Here is an 18,619-nt window from a genome sequence, read left to right as displayed (position 1 = left end):
GTTGAATATGTTTTGACTTGAACAAAAGAACGCCAAGATTTTTCTCCACACTCATGCCGATTGCTTAATAGAGGGCCTGAAGATCAGACCATTGACGTGATACCTGGAAGCACGTCACCGAACCGGCCACCTTATCGTGTGAGCCGAGTACAGATTGAAAAGATTATGAACCAATTGAAAGACCTCTTGGAAAAGGGTCTTGTCCAGCCTAGTACTTCACCGTACTGCTCTCCACTGTTGTTGGATTTGAAGAAAGACGGATCTTGGAGAATGTGCATCGATTATAGAGCTCTCAACAAAATCACCATCAAGAACAGATTTCCGATTCCTAGTATCGATGATATACTCGACATGTTACAGGGATCCTCGTGCTTTACGAGAATTGACCTAAAGAGTGGATATCACCAGATCCGAATCGCGTCGGAAGACGTCTACAAGACAGCTTTTCGGACGACTTTTGGGTTATTTGAGTTTTGGTGATGCCTTTTGGTTTAACCAATGCTCCTGCGACATTTAATTGGATGATGGACAGGATTTTTTCAAGAGCACAGGCTATTTGTTGTCACTTTCTTTGATGATATCATTGTTTTCCCCAAGAATGAGACAGAACATAGAGATCATCTGCTTCAGAGATACAGTTTATGGGACACTTTGTCTCAGCAGCAGGAGTGCAAGTGGATTCGGCCAAGATAGAGACTATACATGATTGGCCTGATTTGAAGAATGTCCATGAAGTTGAAAGCTTCTTGGGATTGTGTTCGTACTACAGGCGTTCATACAAAAGTTTGCAGAGGTTGCTTCCCCTTTGCATATCTTGATACAGAAAGGAGTCCCTTTCTCGTGGGGATCCACAGAGGTGACTACCTTTCAGACATTGAACAAGAAATTGACTACGAGACCAGTTTTGACTTTGCCGGACTTGCAAAAGTCATTTGAAGTATATTGTGATGCTTGTGGTCGTAGTCTGGGTGCGTTCTTGATGCAAGAAGACCATGTCATTGCTTACGAGAGCCGATTGTTCTCTAGGCCGGAGATGACAGCACAAATATATAAGAAAGAGCTTTTGGCAGTGATCCATGCTCTTACTCAGTGGCGACATTACCTACTCGAAGCGGATTTTACGGTCTTTACAGACCATCAGAGTTTGGGCTACTTCTTGTCACAGAAGCAACTTTCGGAAAAGCAGATGCGGTGGGCGAACATCTTGTCACAGTTTCACTTCCAGATTGTCCATGAGCAGGGACAGGAGAATGTGGTGGCAGATGCTTTGTCTCGGAAGCCGTTGATTCAGGCTATTTCCGCGATACATCATAGGAGCTTCGAGGATATGGTCGATCAGTATGCCACAGATACTGATTTTGCAGATATTTTCACACGGATACGGGATGGGGAGACAGTAGCTGGATACTCCCTTCAGGAAGGCTACTTGATGAAAAAGACTATGTTGTGCGTTACACAACCGTTGAGGGAAAAGGTTATAATTGAATGCCACTATCCACCGTTTACGAGTCACCGCGGCATTGCTACCACCATGAAGGGGGTAGAGAGATACTTCTTTGGGCCGAGACTCAAAAAGGATGTGGAAGAGTTTGTGCGCAGTTGCTTAGTATGCCAGAAGGTCAATTTTGTCAGGCATAAGACACGGGGATTGTTAAAGCCTTTACCCATACCCACCCGCCCCTGGGAAAATATTGAAATGGATTTCATTTTTTATCTCCCGAGAACACAGAATGATCATGATGATTTTCCGATTACATGGCATGTCTGAGACGATTGTCTCCGACAGAGACCCCAGATTTATGAGTTTGTTTTGGAAGGCAATTTGGGAGAACATTGGCACGCGGTTGCAGTTCTCGTCATCGTTCCACTTGCAGACTGACGGGCAATCTGAGATTGCCAATTCCGTGATTTTCGATTTATTGAAGTCTTGTATCTCGGATCAGAAGATTCAATGGGAAAAGAACTTACCTTTGGTGGAATTTGCCTACAATAACACGATACACTCTTCAACGGGGAAGACGCCATGTGAGATTGTTGAAAGTGCTGTGAAGGTTCCATCCTTCCTGAGCACGAAAGATTAGATATTTGAAGCGGATGAATATTTGCGAGATTTGGATATGGCTTTTGCCAAGGTTCGCGAGACTTTGCAGGAGTCTGAAGAACGACAGAAAAAGGCAGCGGATCGCCATCGTCGCGATTTGAAATTGAAGGAGGATGATTGGGTGCTCTTACGTTTTGAGAAGGCACGCCTATGAAAGAAAAAAAGGAAAGGAGAGGCTTTTTTTTCAAAGCTTAGTATGCGATACTATGGACCTTTCCAGATCACTGACAAGATAAAGGATGTCTTCTTTTGATTGAAACTGCCAGATACTTGGAGGATTCACCATGCATTGCATGTGAGTCTCTTGAAACCTGTTAAGGGTGATGTGCTTGATGAGCAACCCGAAGTGGAAGAAAACAAGGAGATCCTTGTTCCTGAACATATTTTGGCACATAAGGATACGAAGAAAGTTAAAAGTCCGAAGGCGGTTCTTGGTTAACTTCAAGAACTTTCCTGCATTTGATGCGAAGTGGATAGAGGAGGAGGACCTAGCAGATACTCCTCAGATTGTGAAACTTTACCTCGATGTCTACTCCAAACGGAACCCAGAATTCAGCTTGGCCGGAGATCTGGTGCAGTGGGATGCACAAGAGCGGAGTCACTCCGCTCCTTTGTCAACAGATGCCTCGATTTTGATACTAAAGTCACTGATGTCTCTTTGAGCTTCAGGGATACTGATAGCTGACAGTATTCTGCTGGATGACTTTATGAAATGGAATTCATGATAATGATACTGATTTGTTTCTTCACTTCTTTTGAGTGCAGGAACTGATAGACGAAATGACTGCAGCATTTTGGTCTACTTGATCTCGAACAGACATGGTTGCAATAGGGGTTAGTCAATCGGACATCGATGAGGTCCCGATTGGACCTAGATGTGATTGCTAGCTACATTGCCGATCTATCATGGTGTAAGATCCGAATGAATGTTGAATGTCATGTGATGTCCTGTGATGTCGTGAGATGTGACTGTCGATTTTGTACATGTGCTAGATGTGTGTTCCTAGTACGTAGGTACTAACAATCAATGTCTACTAAGACGTTTTATGGCTTTTGTCAGTTTTGCAGGCGTTATCGCGATGGATTACAATGCTTTCAAGAGGGGGGTATGTCACAAAGTGATGACGTGGCTACGGACAGCAGAAACCTTAATTTCTGCGAGAAACCTTAAAATTCTTGCAAACCCTAATTTTTGCCAAAAACCCTAATTTCCGGAAATCACGGAGGTTATTTAATTTTTTTAAATTTATTTATTTTTTGTTAAATTTTGAGCGACGCAAATCTCAACTTTTTGCAATGATTTGGAAAAAAGAGAACTTGCTTTTTATGTGCTTTTGCTTTCAAGCTTTTGGGGCTCTGCTTTTGGGCATCCCTTGTAACCTTTAAATAAGTGGTGAGGGTCTCACTTCTCTGAGCATCTGGACGCAGAGTCTGAGAGTGAAACCCTAATCGCTTTCTTGTACTTTGAAGATTGATTAATACAAAAAGAAATACCGAAAGGGGCGCCAGTCATTGGGGCCAATATCTCTAGGCACGGAACTCCGCCGGGCCAGTGCAAATCTATTGCGATCTGTGAATTGTTTGAAGTGGTTATTTGGTGCTGTCGTGATTGATTCTTGACTTGGAGTGTCCAAGTCTGTTACAGTAAGCCATGCTTCGTATGAGGTCTTACACTCATCCAAATAATGTATATGATTATCATCCAATGAGGTAAGGAGGATCCTTGAGGCCTGCTCATCTCTCTCCTCTGTTCAAGGACCCTCGACGAAAATCTTGATCAGTGACTGATGCCTTTATGCAACTGGACGAGTGCAATCTTGTGCATCGGTTCATAGAGTCAGTGTCTACTGATCTATTTTTTGTCCCATGTCTGTTTTGCAAGCGTAATTGAGGGCAAGTACAATTTTTTCAAGAGGGGGGTGTGTCACAAGTTTGCAGCCTAAGGATACGATGGGGGTTAGGGTTTCTAAACCGAACCCCTACCTAACTTGGAAGAACCGCTTAAAACCTAAAAACTAATGATGGCCAGCCAAAAGAAACATGGACAACTGCTGACATGTACAGTGTACACTGTACGGATATCTCCGCAAATTGCGGAAACAACTACTGACGTGGTAGTCCAATACAGACACCCGCGCAAATCATGGAACTTATTGTTAGCGCTAGTTTTTGGGTATGAAAGCTTTTGGGGCTAGTAGCTTTTGAATTTGATGCTTTTGGGGCATCACTTTTGGGCATCCCTTGTGATAGTTTATAAGAACTCTTGGTGCCACTCTCTGAGGGCTTTTGGATGCGGAGTTGCGGAGAGTTGGACCCTCGGGAGTTGTACCTTTGTGATGCACAATCAATAAAGAAATACCGGAAGGGGCGCCAGTCCTTGGGGCGAGTGCATTTGGGAATGAAACTCCACCGTTCTGTGTTGACTCTCTCTCTCTCTCTCTCTCTCTCTTTGTGCAAGTTTAATTCAGTTGTTTGCAATTTCCATTTGTGTGTTGCTATTGATTTCCTGCTTGGAGTGTCCAAACCTGTAACAATGGGTGCCACGCCAGGTAAACCCATACTGCTGGCCACGAAAAGCAAAAGGAGGCAAAAATTACTTAAATTAAAACTTTGTTTTATATCTTTTTTTCCATTTTTCAGAACAACTAAGGATCAAAAAGCACCGAGTTTAATAAATCATACAAGGAAAGGTAAAATAGAGACATGATATTAAAAAAATGGTCAAATGTGTGCTTAAGGCCTCTATCAGTTATATACAAATAAAAAACAAGTCTAGATAGGGCAAAAGTTTAGCTAATGAAAAAATGCATTTGTCGATGCCTTTGGCCATGTTCGTCCTTCCGTTGAGTGTAAATCCGCTACGCCTCCTTTTTTCCCCAGTTCTTGTTATTCGTTTCGCAACGATTCGTCTGCGATCTCTCTCTCTCTTTCACGTTCTGGGCTGGTGGGTTATGTGCGACGTCTTAACTTTTGTGACATATGGGATGTGATAGTTGCTAAGGATGGCACTTGGTTGAGTACAAGAGATTGGCAAGCTGTGAAGAAAGTTACCTCAAGGCTTTCAAGATTATAGGGGAGGGTCTTCAAGATGTGTTTATGCCTCATATTGGCAATTTTCTTATAAGTTACAACTCAGGAAGCATGGGAATCCCTAGAGAGAATTTTTGGTATGACTAGTAAGGTATCCAGAATCACTTTGTTATTGAATTATTTGGCTTGAAAAAACCATGAGATATCTCTATGTCAGCACATCTTCATATAATAATAATATAGGAGAAAATATTACAGTAGCTGCTCTAATTAAGAGTATTTTCCTCTTCCTAGCTTGATCGCAACTCTCATGAGGCTACCCCTCTCTGACATTGACCGAAGCTGAGGCTCCATTTCTGGAATAAACAAGACTTAACAAGAAAGTGTAAGGCTTCATTATGGCTGAGTCTGCCCTTGATCTCCGGAGTCATGACAGAAACTCAGTGTGCTGAACTTTGTGTTGATGTATGCTCATGTGTGTGTGTGTGTGGTGTGTGTTGTGTTTGGGAGCATATGTTAGTACCTAGTTCTACACCCACTATTGGGCACTGATGACGCTAGTGGGGATGTTGTGGTATTTAGTCAATACTATGCATGATGGAGTTGATGGTTATATTGTCTTGTGGGTGACTACCATGGGTCTATACCTTGCACTTTCCTTTTAAGGGTGAATCTGGGCTTATCCTGTATTCATCTAGGTATATATATAAGACTTAACAAGAAAGTGTACATCTTGTAATACCAAAGGAGCTTACGTTGTCAAAAGCAAGTAAGGACGAGGAGTGGGCTTTCTAAGTGCTAAGAAGTTCAGCATACAATTCACCTCACATCATCCACTTTGTATACGTCTAGTAGAGATGATGCATTCTCCATCCTTTAAACTCTACCTGGCTTGTTGTGACAATGGTATGGCTTGCCCTGTAAAGTCTAAAGAAGTTCCTAGCAGGAATGAATGATTCCTAGGTTTGCGCTAAGGTTAAGGTTTTCCCCTTGTGTTATTACAATTAACTCATGCGCTAGCAACATCCCTACGCTACCTCCCTTGCGTTTACAAATTACTCCACCTCTTGTCCATGTGCACAAGTTCAGATGCCGTATATGTACTCACCCACCTGAAAATACGTTTATGGTATTTTTTTCTGCTCATCTACCTCATTTTTTCATACATATATACAGCACCATCTTTTCACTCATTTTAGGAATCATACATGTTTTTTTCGGTGTACTCTTATTAGCCTTGATTAAGCCTTGGAATCAGGTGATCAGTCCATGTTTAGTTGTTACTCAAATTGTGGTGAATTTTTGTCATTAAGACAGGCGTGTGTTTAAGCTTTCATTGAAATTTGTATCTGTGTATCATCTGTCACTTATAAAGTTTGCTTGTTTTCTTAATAAAAAGCCCTAATTCAATTATTCCCTTGTGTATATTTTTGTCACTTATGGTGCCTCTAATTTTGCAGAGCCTGGTGATCACGTGAATGCGGGTGATGTTCTTATGCAGATTGAGACGGATAAGGTTCATAACCAGGCTTGAAAGTTCCTCGGAGAATATTTATCTTTTTTTGTTTTGAAGTAAATTTTTACTGGTCTTAAGATTCCTTTGTTATTTAGGTGACTCTTGACGTGCGGACTGATGTATCCGGTGCTGTGGAGAAGGTGAGATCCAAATTTTAGTTTTTGCTGATAGTGAGCTTCTTTGCTCATGTGTTCGATTGTCAATGTCCTGCTGTATTTTAAGTCCTCATGTCCATTTTGAAATTGAGTCCCTCTTCTTTTACGTCCAGTAAAAAGTGACCTACATTTTAAGTTTAGTTTGAAAGGTCTAAGTTCTGAATGTTGCATTTGGATTGTTGTTTGGGTGGATTTTGTGAGGTCTGATGTCAAGCTGATCTCTGAAGGCACACAAAGGTGCCTGACCTTGTGACTGTTTGTTTTGGCAGGCATTTAGTTGATGACAATACTATTTGATAAGTGCGGTTGCAATCTTGGACTAAACCTCAGAATTGCTAGCGTGATGATGAGCTCTATAACTGTTGCCACAAAGAGCCCGAGGAGGGGCTCTTAGTAGATTTGATGGAGCCTTTGAGGAGTTGTAGGATTGCTATGTGAGCAATATGCCTAGTAATAGAGAGGCAAATGATATATCATATAATGGGAACGGGCACCACGTCACACTTGCCAACGGAAAAGAATAGATCGAACAACGTTAAGCACTTAAAATAACAACTGACGTGAAAGAGATGCATGACACACAAGACGGGGAGTGGCGGAGTTCCATTCCAAGACAGCACTGGCCCCAAACCCTTGCACCCCTTTCGGTATTTCTTTATGTTGCTTCAACAAGGTACAACTCCCATGGCTCTGCTGTGCATCTCCCGCGGGTAGACTGTCAGAGTGAGAGCCCATGGGTCATATTTAAAGGCCTCTGGCCTCTAAAAGCAATTTACATAAAAAGCATTCATGTTCTAAAAGCATCTGGCCTCCCAAAAGCAGCCATTGGAAACTGCCATGTCGGCACTGTCAGCGCGTTTTACGGGACCTGTTTATTTTGCCACGTTAGCAAGTCAACGCAAAATTTGGGATTGCCGTATACTCATGCCACGTCATCAGTTCTCCACGCAATTTGGTTTGAGTGTGTGTGTGTCTGTGTGGGTCTTGCTTTATTTTAATCCTAGCCACTTGGGCCCCATCGGACGGGGTTCCATAATTTGGTGGAAACTTCTTCAAAATTAGGCGCACTTGGCAAGAACCTGTAAGTTGGTGAAAACGTCTTCTGCTACTTTTTTGGTTTTAGGGTTTAGGCCCCTCGGTCGAGATCTACAAGTCGGCTCTAGGTTTCAGTGGCTTGACACGTCAGCAATTTGTGACAGATGATATGGGAACCACATGCTTCGTAGCCTAATCTTTTAAAGAGGAATACCTAACACGTAGTGAGGATAGGTGAGTTTGACACCAATATCTTGAGAGATTGTATCTTGTACCAGAGCGGCCTCCCGTACCACAATTGAGTTGTGCCCCATGCTCCACTTTCTTTTATTTTGCTATGAAATCTGAGATGCAATCACTGTATTCAAATAATACATGTTTATTCTTATTCTTTTTGTCCTTATGTGCCAAAATCTGTTCAAGAACAAGGATCTCCTCGTTTTCTTCCACTTCGGATTGCTCATCAGGCTCCCCATCTTCGGGCACATCACCTTTAAAAGGTTTCAAGAGACTCACATGAAATGCATTGTGAATCCTCCAAGTGTCAGGGAGTTTCAGTGGGAAGGAGACATCATTGATCTTTTCGGAGATCTGGAAAGGTCCGTAGTATCTCATACTAAGCTTTGGAAAAAAGCCTCTCCTTTCCCTTCTTCTTTCTCAGGCATGCCTTCTCAAAACGTAACAGCACCCAATCATTCTCCTTCAATTTCAAATCGCGACGATGGCGATCCGCTGCCTTTTTCTGTCTTTCCTGAGATTTTTGCAAAGCCTTGCGGACCTTGGCAAAAGCCGTGTCCAAGTCGCGCGTGTACTCGTCAGCTTCAAAAATCATATCTTTCGTGCTTAGGAAGGGTGGAACCTTCGACGCACCTTAAATCATCTCAAATGGCGCCTTCCCCGTCGAAGATTGTAATGTTATTGTAGGCAAATTCCACCAAAGGTAGATGCTTTTCCCATTGAGTCTTCTGATCTGAGATATAAGACTTCAATAAATCTAAAACCACTGAATTGGCAATCTTAGATTGTCCGTCAGTTTGCGGGTGGAAAGATGACGAGAACTGCAACCGCGTGCCAATGTTCTCCCAACTTGCCTTCCAAAACAAACTCGTAAATCTGGGGTCCCTGTCGGATACAATCGTCTCGGACATGCCATGTAATCTAAAGATCTGGGCCACAAACAGTCTCGCTAAGTGATCCGGCTTGACTGTTTTCTTCACTGGAATGAAATGAGCTTGCTTGCTAAATTTGTCAATAACAGTCCAGATACCATTGTGACCACTCCGTGTTCTCGGGAGATCAAAAATGAAAAAAAAATCCATTGCAATACTTTCCCAGGGGCGGGTGGGTATGGGCAAAGGCTGTAACAATCCTTGTGCTTTATGCGTGTCAAACTTGGCCTTCTGGCATACCAAGCAACTGCGCACAAACTCGTCCGCATCCTTCTTGAGTCTCGGCCAAAAGAAGTATCTCTCTACCCCTTTCAAGGTGGTAGCAATGCCGCAGTGACCCGTAGAAGGTGGATAGTGGCATTCAGTCATAACCTTTTCCCTCAACGACTGTGTAACGCACAACATGGTTTTCCTCATCAAGTAGCCATCCCGAATGGAATATCTCGCTACTGTCTCCCCATCCCGTATCCGCGTGAAATGTTTGCAAAATTTGTATCTGTGGCATACTGATCGACCATATCGCCGAAGCTCCAATGATGTATCGCGGAAATAGCCAGAACCAACGGCTTTTGAGACAAAGCATCTGTCTCCAAATTCTTCTGTCCCTACAGATGGACAATTTGGAAGTGAAACTATGACAAGATATTCGCCCACCGCATCTGCTTTTCCTATAGTTGCTTCTGTGACAAGAAGTAGCGTAAACTCTGATGGTCTGTAAAGACAGTCAAATCCGCTCCGAGTAGGTATTGCCGCCACTGAGTAAGAGCATGGATAACCGCCAAAAGCTCTTTCTCATAAATCCGTGCTGTCAATTCTGGCCTTGAGAACAATCGGCTCTCGTAATCAATGACATGGCCTTCTTGCATTAAGACCACACCCAGACTACGACCACAAGCATCACAATATACCTCGAATGACTTCTACAAGTCCGGCAAAGTCAAAACTGGTCCCGTAGTCAATTTCTCTTTCAAAGATTGAAATGCAGTCACCTTTGTGGGTCCCCACGAGAAAGGGACTCCTTTGTGTCAAGATATGCAAAGGGGAAGCAACCTTTGGAAACTTTCTAATGAACCGCCTGTAGTACGAGCACAATCCCAAGAAGCTTCTGACTTCATGGACATTCTTCAAATCTGTCCAACCACGGATAGTCTCTATCTTGGCCGGATCCATCTGCACTCCTGCTGCTGACACAATGTGTCCCAAAAAGGTATCTCTGGTAGGAAAAATTCACTTTTCTTCGCATTAATCACCAACTTGTGATCTCGTAATGCTTGAAAGGCTGAAAGACTTGAAGCAGATGTTCTCTGTGTTTTGCCTCATCCTTGGAGAAAACAATGATATCGTTAAAGAAAGTGCCAACAAATAGTCTATACTCTCAAAAAATCCTGTCCATCATCTGGTTAAATGTCGCAGGAGCATTGGTTAGGCCAAAGGCATCATCAAAGACTCAAATAACCCAAAAGTCGTCCGAAAGGCTGTCTTGTAGACATCTCCCGGCGTGATTCGGATTTGATGATATCCTCTTTTCAAGTCGATCCTCCTAAAGCACGAGGATCCTTGAAGTCGGTCAAGTATATCATGGATTCTAGGAATCGGAAATCTGTTCTTGATGGTGATTTTGTTGAGAGCTCTATAATCGATGCACATTCTCCAAGATCCGTCTTTCTTCAAAACCAACAACACTGGAGAGCAGTACGGTGAGGTACTAGGCTGGACAAGACCCTTTTCCAAGAGGTCTTTCACCTGATTCATAATCTCTTCGTTCTGGGCTCCACTCGCACGCTAAGGTGGCCGGTTCAGTGGTGTGCTTCCAGGTATCAGATCAATGGTATGATCTTCAGGACGAGCGGGTGGTAACTCGCGTGGCAGGCCCTTTGAGAAGCAATCGGCATGAGAGTGGAGAAAATCTTGACGTTCTTTATCAAGTTCAGACATATTTGTCCTATCCTCATCACTCAACTCTTTCAAAAAGATCGAGTAAACAAATAGATTGGATTTCATTAATTTTGAAACGGCCGAAGCCGATACAATAGGGATAGACTCGCCCTTAAGTTTTACATCGAGTACAATGGTTCTGCCCTTCTCTGTGGTCAAAGTCGCTTTCCTCGCTCGGTAGTCGACCATGGCGTTGTTCTTGTGGTACCAGGGAATTCCCTAGAGAACATCACAACCTTCCAAAGGCATTATGTAGAAGTCCTCATGAATACCCCTAACAATGCAACCGAAGTTTGCCAATGACCTATGTAATGGCTACGTCCTTGCCGGGTGCCGCTAGAACTGCCTCCTGTGCCGTCAATTCAGGTGAAATGAAGTTGGCCTTGGCTTCTTGGTCTTTCACTTTGCCCCAAGCTCGCCTCAAGCTCGGCAAAGTTCTATTCTCTTGTCCAACGTGTTGGGATCAGTACCCACGCAATCTGGAACCAGTCCTGTTTTCATCTTACCTTTTTTGCCACAGTCCTCCGTTGCGCTCGAACTCTCAGGCCTCTCATCGTCCTTGTCGTTCTGTTCTTTCTGTGCCTTTTTAGGGCACTTCGCGGAGATATGCCCAGTTTCCCCACATCCAAAGCACTTCCCCTCCTTGATGTAGAGAGCTCTCTCTTGAGGAGTGAGTTTGGGTCGTGCATTTTTCTTTCTTTCCTGGGTTGCTCTTTGTCTTTCTACTTTCATTTGTCGAAGTCTGTTCAGCCCTTTGCGTCATGATTTCATATGTGGGATAGGTCAAACTGCCCCCGAGTGAATGGCAAAACCCCGTTTCGCATGACTCATCAACTCCTGAATGGAAGCTGACTTTTGTTTCAAGCAGTGATCTCGGATCTCTGTAGGAAGACCCAAGGTAAACCGCTCAATCTGTTCCTTGAACGAGATCTTCTTAAATGAAGAGGCGGGTAGAAAAGAGCTCCAAAATCTCTCGCAATAAGCGTCCACTGTAGCCTTCGCAAAATTAAGCATCATCTTTGTTGCATCGCCGATCAATCGTCGACGCTCCATCTCTTCGAGCTCCGCCTGAGAAGGCCGAGGCGGGCCGTACTCCTCGTGTGAATCTTCGTTGTGATGTTTTTCTGCATCCCCGGATGCAGAGGAAGTCGACTGATCTCTGTCTGAAGCCACAAGTGCCGCGTAAAAAGGATCGGATTTCGTGTAGGAGAGAAATCGGCCGTGCTCTGATACCACTGTAACAGACTTGGACTCTCCAAGTCAAGAATCTACTACGACACCACAATAAATCACTTCAAAACAGTTCACAATTGATTCGACACTGGCCCGCCTGCGGAGTTCCGTGTCTAGAGATATTGTCCCCAAAGACCTTTCGGTATTTCTTTTTGTATTAATCTGTGTTCAAAGTACAAGAGAGTAGGCAGACGCTCACTCTCAGACTCTGCGTCCAGATTGTGACGCCCTGCCTACTTATTTAAATGTTTACAAGGGATGCCAAAAGCAGAGCCCAAAAGCTGAAAAATCAAAAGCCCTCTCTCTCTCTCTCTCTCTCTCTCTCTCTCTCTCTCTCTCTCTCTCTCTCTCTCTCTACTATGAGATACGAGGCCACTTCCATTGCTTGTTCAGAGAGGGCTTTGGACCATTCTCTAGAGTCATGCAGTACGAGGATCGGAGATGCTTGGGTTTGTTTTTGCTCAAGCTACGCAGACACAGAGAGAGCTTGATGAGAGGACAGGCTAGCCAGTCTCAGAGACAGATCACAGATTTCTTTAGAGCTGCCACTGGACGCTCGGAGGAGTTACTACCACAACACAACTCGTCGTCTCACACCAGAGGCACACTGATCGACCGAGCGACTGAGCTGGGGAGATCCAGACGCCCATGACTGCGGAGGACTACACAGCATCGACGGAGGCTGCATCAGAGGATTCGGATTACTTTGGCTCGACATGCACGACGCCCGGTCAGACTACTGACCATGGAGGAGATTGATGAGATCCGCCAGCGACCGATGCTGGATCTCTTGTGATCTAGCTATCCAAGCTAGCTGCGTAGTTCACACCTAGTAGTTTAGGATTCCATAGTATTTTATTGTGACATTTGTCATTTCATTTTTGTCATCTTGTTACTCTGACTCTGACTTTGTATCAGATCCACCACATTGTAACTTTCTGGTCTCATAGGTCACTTTGGCCTTTTGAAGACGTTAATATAACATTTCATTTCATTTCTCTCTCTCGGAAATAAAGCAAAACAAAAGAGCCCTTTATCTCTCTCTCCAATTGCGTAGCAAAAGCAAAAGCTGCCGCAATTCCCTGCTTTTTTCCTGCTACCGTAAATCCCGCCGCGATTTCCGGGCGTCCGTACAGGCAGCCACGTGTTAGCCCTGCCGGCAGCCAACCACGTCAGCATTTCTGTTTCTAGCCAGAGGGTGTGTGTGTGTATACTGGGCAGCCACGTCACCAAGTTGTGACAGGCATTGAGTAAGAAACTGGCCATAAGAGAGATTTTTAGATGCACCCGAGGTGTCTACAGCTATCTCCTTTATGTGTGCACGGCCGTCATGACTCAAGAATGCATGATTGAATGGTCAATTGTGAGATTTTCAGTTGCATGAATTGTGAGATTTTAAGTTTCCGAGGGGCTAACTTAGTAGAAGACACCCACACACTTAAAAATTGCGTAGAGCATGTTGACTTGGCAGTCGTACAGATTTTTGCAAATTGCGCTGGCCAAATTGGCTAAAATTGGCAGATTGGCGCGCTAGCTTTAGGTGCAGATGTTTTTAGGATCAAGTGCTTTTAAGGCTTAAGATTTTGGGCATCCCTTCTACATTTATAAGTGCCTACAGGGCCACTTTCCCGGAGAGCATCAGGAGGTAGAGTCTTGGAGAGAGTTTGACCCTTAGGAGTTGTACTTTGCGAAGTGTAATAATAAAGAAATACCGAAAGGGGCGTCGCTAGTGCGTCTTGGCTCGGAACTCCGCCAAGTCGTGTCGTCTACTCTCTCTTTCTTTCACAGTTATTCAAGTGTTTTGAAGTGCTAAAGTGTGTAGATTGCAGTCATCTCTGTGTTTCCATCCGATCCCTTGCGGAAAGTGATTACACTATGTATTCACACTTAGATGTCTAATAGAGCATGTTAAGGTCAGAGTTATCTTTTCACACAACGTTTGATGTAGTACCTAGTGAATGTCTTTTTCAGAGGCTTATGACCGGGATGCTATCAAAGGTGATATGGGGATCTAGGACCGAAAGGATGGTAGAGTTTTATGCCCTGGTGGATTATCAGACAAGATTGCTAGCACAATGTGTGAAGACCTCCTGATGGGGAGATATGGACTATAGGAGCGGAAAGAAGGTAGAGCTCGATGCCCTGGTGCATTATCCGACAAGATTGCAACCACGATTGGCGTTAAGTATCACCTGCCCAATGCCCCCAATCCTCTCTGGGTCCATATATAGATGAGGTGACAGCTTACATACAGCGGGGTGAGGTCATAGAGTCAGAGATCTGGGTTAATGCCTGCTCATGTATCTAGCTTCGTACTGTCCTTGGCCCATTTTCTGGTCTTTGGGGAATTGCAGTAATAGAAATCCGATTCCACTCTCCTTAAGGGTGATCAACCAGTCTATGGTTATGGACCCTCTTTGCTACATTGCCCTCCTGGCCATACATGGCGAGCAATCACTAGGAGGGTTTCTTCATTGCATTACCAGATCGTTGCTTGTTTGTGGGAGAAATTTGCAACTTGGTACACCTGATGGAGGTGATTGAAGAGAAGAACAAGCAGTAGTGGAGTAGGAGCTCATGAGACTCTCGAGGAGTCTACAGGTGGGTTTAAGAGTAAGAGTAAATGCAGAGGAGAGAAGAAGAGAGGCTGTAACTGGCAAGTCATCCGACAAGACAGTAAGATAGAAGAACAACACCGTGAACTGGACTGAAAGGGAGAGACTAAATAGTTGAGACAAGACAAAGTGAGGTGGAGTTCCCCACTTGGACGCACTGGCCCCTAATGTAAGCGCCCCTTATTAAGCTCTCTAGCTGTGTGTACAATGGCCGGGGAGAGCCCACTCTGCAAACTGATGAGTAAAAAGGCTCCCCCATGGCACATGTTTCAAGGCCCTTTGCCTCTTGGTTTTGGAGATGCCCAAATGCATCTACTATCAAAAACTGGTGCCCAAAAAGCTCTGAAAGTTGATGCTTTCAAGATCTGACACCGAAAACCTCAGAGCGCCCAACGCCCATCGGCCACGTTAGCAATACTGTATGGTGTGGTGTGGCTGCTCTTGGGTTGGCTCTCCCTCTCCCTTCCCATACAGCTAGCTTGTGCCACATCACCAAGTTGTGACATATACCCCCCCCCCCCCCCCGCGGCGTTGATGCTTACCTGCTGCTTTCTTATGTCATCATTGAGACTTCTGCAAAGCCTCTTTAACCTTGGTAAATGATGTGGCTAGATCCTTTGCAAAATGATATATGCCTGAAAGGTCTCGTCCTTGGTGCGCAAGATAGGCAGAACCTTATTGGCAGTTTTCCCACAAGGTGGTTGATCTTTAGCTCTCAAGGAATTTACCTTAGAATTTTATGCATTTCTCTTAACAATATTCAATGAATGCTGGGCATGGGGTCAGTACATTGCATTGCGGAATTTTTAATTTTCTTATCGGCCATGACATTGAGCACTGGGTTCGAATTTTATACAGCTTGTCTTCTTGAAGCATTCAATTTCAAGGAAGAGTCAAATGTCATATTTCCACGAGGGGGATTGGTCTTTAGCATCAAGGAAATTTCCTAGAATTTTATGCAATTCTCTTAACAATATTCAATGACTGCATGGCTTGATCATTCAGTGTTTTAAGAAGCTCAATTAAAATTATGCAGATACTGGTGAAGCCAGGGGATACTGTCAAGGTTAAAGATGTTGTTGCAGTTGTCGTGGAAGGGGATGCAGATGTCGCAACTGACGCTCAGGGTAAACCTTCTGAAACGAAGGCATCACCTGCACTGAGTAAAGAAGTAAAATCTGAAAGGCCATCAAAATCAGATGGGGCAGCAGCCGCTCCTGCAGCCTCATCAAGCCCTGCACCCCCGCGTCCGTCTCGTACTTCGGAGCTGGCTCCATCTCAAGTTGCAAAAGCAACAGAACCACAACTCCCACCAAAGGAAAGAGAAAGACGGGTATGAGTCTATATGAGAACCTTTTGTTGCCTACAGGGTTACTTCTTGTTTAGTTGTACAACCACATATTTGGGGGCAAATTGCTGTAGGTCCCTATGACAATGCTGCGAAAACGTGTAGCCACAAGGCTCAAGGACTCACAGAACACTTTTGCCCTTTTGACAACTTTCAATGAGATTGACATGTATGTTACTCTTTTTAGTCTTAAGTTCACAGGAAGATCAATGCTACGAATTCAACCCTAATGCATGTCAATGGGCAGGACCAACTTGATGGAGCTCCGTTCCCAATACAATCAAAAGTTTCTTGAGAAGCATGGTCTAAAGATGGGGTTCATGTCTTGTTTTGTGAAGGTAAGTGTTCTGAACTCCAGTGAATTTTTCTTCCTTTTGGTTCTAGTCAAGCAGCAGTTTTTACATTTGCTTGCTTACATTGATTTCAGGCAGCTGTGAGCGCTCTTCAACAACAACCTGTAGTTAATGCAGTTATTGATGGGGACAATATTATTTATAGGGATTACGTTGATATAAGCATAGCTGTTGGTACCAAAAAGGTGCTTGATTTGTTTGTTGCTATTAGTGCCGTACTGTGTGCAAAGTGCAGCAACACTTTACCTTGTTTGACTATCTGCAACGTTTATATGGCATGTATACAGGGTCTTGTGGTGCCAGTCGTTCGGAATGTAGAGAAGATGAATTTTGCAGAAATAGAGAAGACTATTAATGAGTTAGCAACAAAGGCTAATAATGGAACCATCTCCATTGATGAGATGGCAGGTGGAACTTTCACCATATCCAACGGTGGTGTCTATGGTAGTCTTCTAAGTACTCCTATCATCAACCCGCCTCAAGTGAGTTCTCATGACTTTATGTCCTTGTGTTGCTTTCTTGGGATGAGACCCTCTGGGTTTCTATGTATGTCGGACTGAATATTTTGTATGTTGTCAGTCTGCAATTTTAGGTATGCACGCAATACAAAAAAGACCGATGGTGGTGAAGGACAGCATTGTGGCCAGGCCTATGATGTACATCGCGTTGACTTATGATCATCGACTCATTGATGGAAGAGAAGCTGTCTACTTTTTAGGCCGTATCAAAGAAGTTGTTGAAGATCCTCGACGGCTTCTATTGGATGTGTAAATCTGAAGCATAGATTAGAAGGTCATAATTTTGTATATGCAAGCACCAATTTTGTTTGCCCTGGGGGGTTTTGCCTTTGGGGTCGCTTGCTTGACAACATTTGGGCAATAATTCCAGAAATCGGCCTTCATGAAACAGAATAAACAGTTTATAAGCTGTTCAAATGGGCTTCTCTAGTATTCTCATACTTGCTTAGTGTATGGTAAAATGGTGAAAATTACACTTTGCTCAAGTTTAATGAGCAAAGTCGTTTTACTATAGCAAAAAAATTCACTATGGTGTTGTAAGAACTTTCATGTAAAAAGAGATTTTATCATTCATGTATTCAAAAGGAGGCTCAGCGTCAGCATGCACTCATTGGTAAAGACATTATCGTAGTGTATCCTAAAGATATCCCATTTCTTTAGCGAGAACTTGGGTTCTGTTGTTTCGATTGGCTTCAGGCGATTATGATATGGAACCCATGTTATGTTTTTGAATGCGAAATAGTGAGTGGAGCTGACATGAAATTGACTGTACAAAGGTGTTTCAAGCTAGCAAGATTAGGAAAGATACAGAATTTGGCTAAATGCCATCTATAATGTGGTGCTTAATTCTTGCGGTGTATAAATGCAAGCTGTGGTCAACTCTACTATGGATTGGTTTGGCTCATGGATTGTGATTAATTTGCCACGGATTTCATCTTGTTTACTCCAGATGCACTTCATTGATACTCTTTAAAATTCTTTATGATTCACAGCATGTGGTCAGATGCATATGAAGTCATTGCATTCTAATCTGTTCCATATTCATGTACTAGCTGTTCTGCTATTCAATGATTAACTGCCTGAAGGCTACAAAGATTCACATGTGCAATATTGTCATACAGCGTACTTAGCATGTAAGAGGTGGCATACATGTTGCCCTCCTTTTACAAGCGTGCAGCAAAAGATGGAATTATATGAAACTACGCGAGTGGTATTTCAAATGTGAATTTTAAAGCCCTGTGTGTGTAGGCAGGCCTTTTCACAAGGAGAAGTACAGTACTTTGAAGAGGGAAAATAGTGGTGGTCTAAAATTGGCCAACCTGGAGGGCGAAAGGTTGCCCTCCATTGGGCCATTGCCCGTGACTCAAATCAGATGGCCAGCAGCCTCACGTAGTCTTTTATATAATACTATCATTGCAGAAAAGAAAAAACATCGCGCTGTTGCATCTGTGTTAAAATAAATCATTGCTGTAAATGTTGCCCTGTTGAATTCATGTTAAAATAAGGCATCACTTGCTGTCGTAGAAGCAAATGCCAAAGACATGCAAACGTCGACCTGTTGCATTAATGTTAAAACATGTGCTGTTGTAAAAGCATATGCCAAGACAGCAA

At 43.6% G+C, this 18,619-nt stretch overlaps 1 protein-coding gene across 1 annotated transcript in view; it reads left to right on the top strand.

Annotated features, from left to right (window-relative positions):
- Positions 1 to 17,626, top strand: part of LOC147435154 (dihydrolipoyllysine-residue succinyltransferase component of 2-oxoglutarate dehydrogenase complex 2, mitochondrial-like) — a 126,260-nt gene extending 108,634 nt beyond the window's left edge. Inside the window, exons 7-14 of the mRNA XM_086488260.1 lie at positions 6,592 to 6,647; positions 6,743 to 6,787; positions 15,826 to 16,122; positions 16,212 to 16,306; positions 16,385 to 16,475; positions 16,565 to 16,675; positions 16,778 to 16,972; positions 17,070 to 17,626. Of these exons, the coding sequence (XP_086344386.1) occupies positions 6,592 to 6,647; positions 6,743 to 6,787; positions 15,826 to 16,122; positions 16,212 to 16,306; positions 16,385 to 16,475; positions 16,565 to 16,675; positions 16,778 to 16,972; positions 17,070 to 17,261 (1,082 nt within the window). The 3' untranslated portion in view covers positions 17,262 to 17,626. The remainder of the gene's footprint in view (positions 1 to 6,591; positions 6,648 to 6,742; positions 6,788 to 15,825; positions 16,123 to 16,211; positions 16,307 to 16,384; positions 16,476 to 16,564; positions 16,676 to 16,777; positions 16,973 to 17,069) is intronic.
- Positions 17,627 to 18,619: the final 993 nt, after the last annotated feature.

This window comes from Adiantum capillus-veneris, chromosome 18 (genome assembly GCF_014529385.1).
Source record: "Adiantum capillus-veneris isolate H3 chromosome 18, ASM1452938v2, whole genome shotgun sequence".
Classification (NCBI taxonomy): domain Eukaryota; kingdom Viridiplantae; phylum Streptophyta; class Polypodiopsida; order Polypodiales; family Pteridaceae; genus Adiantum; species Adiantum capillus-veneris.
Note: the sequence above shows the minus strand (reverse complement) of the source record. Positions and strands in the feature narration are given on the sequence as shown.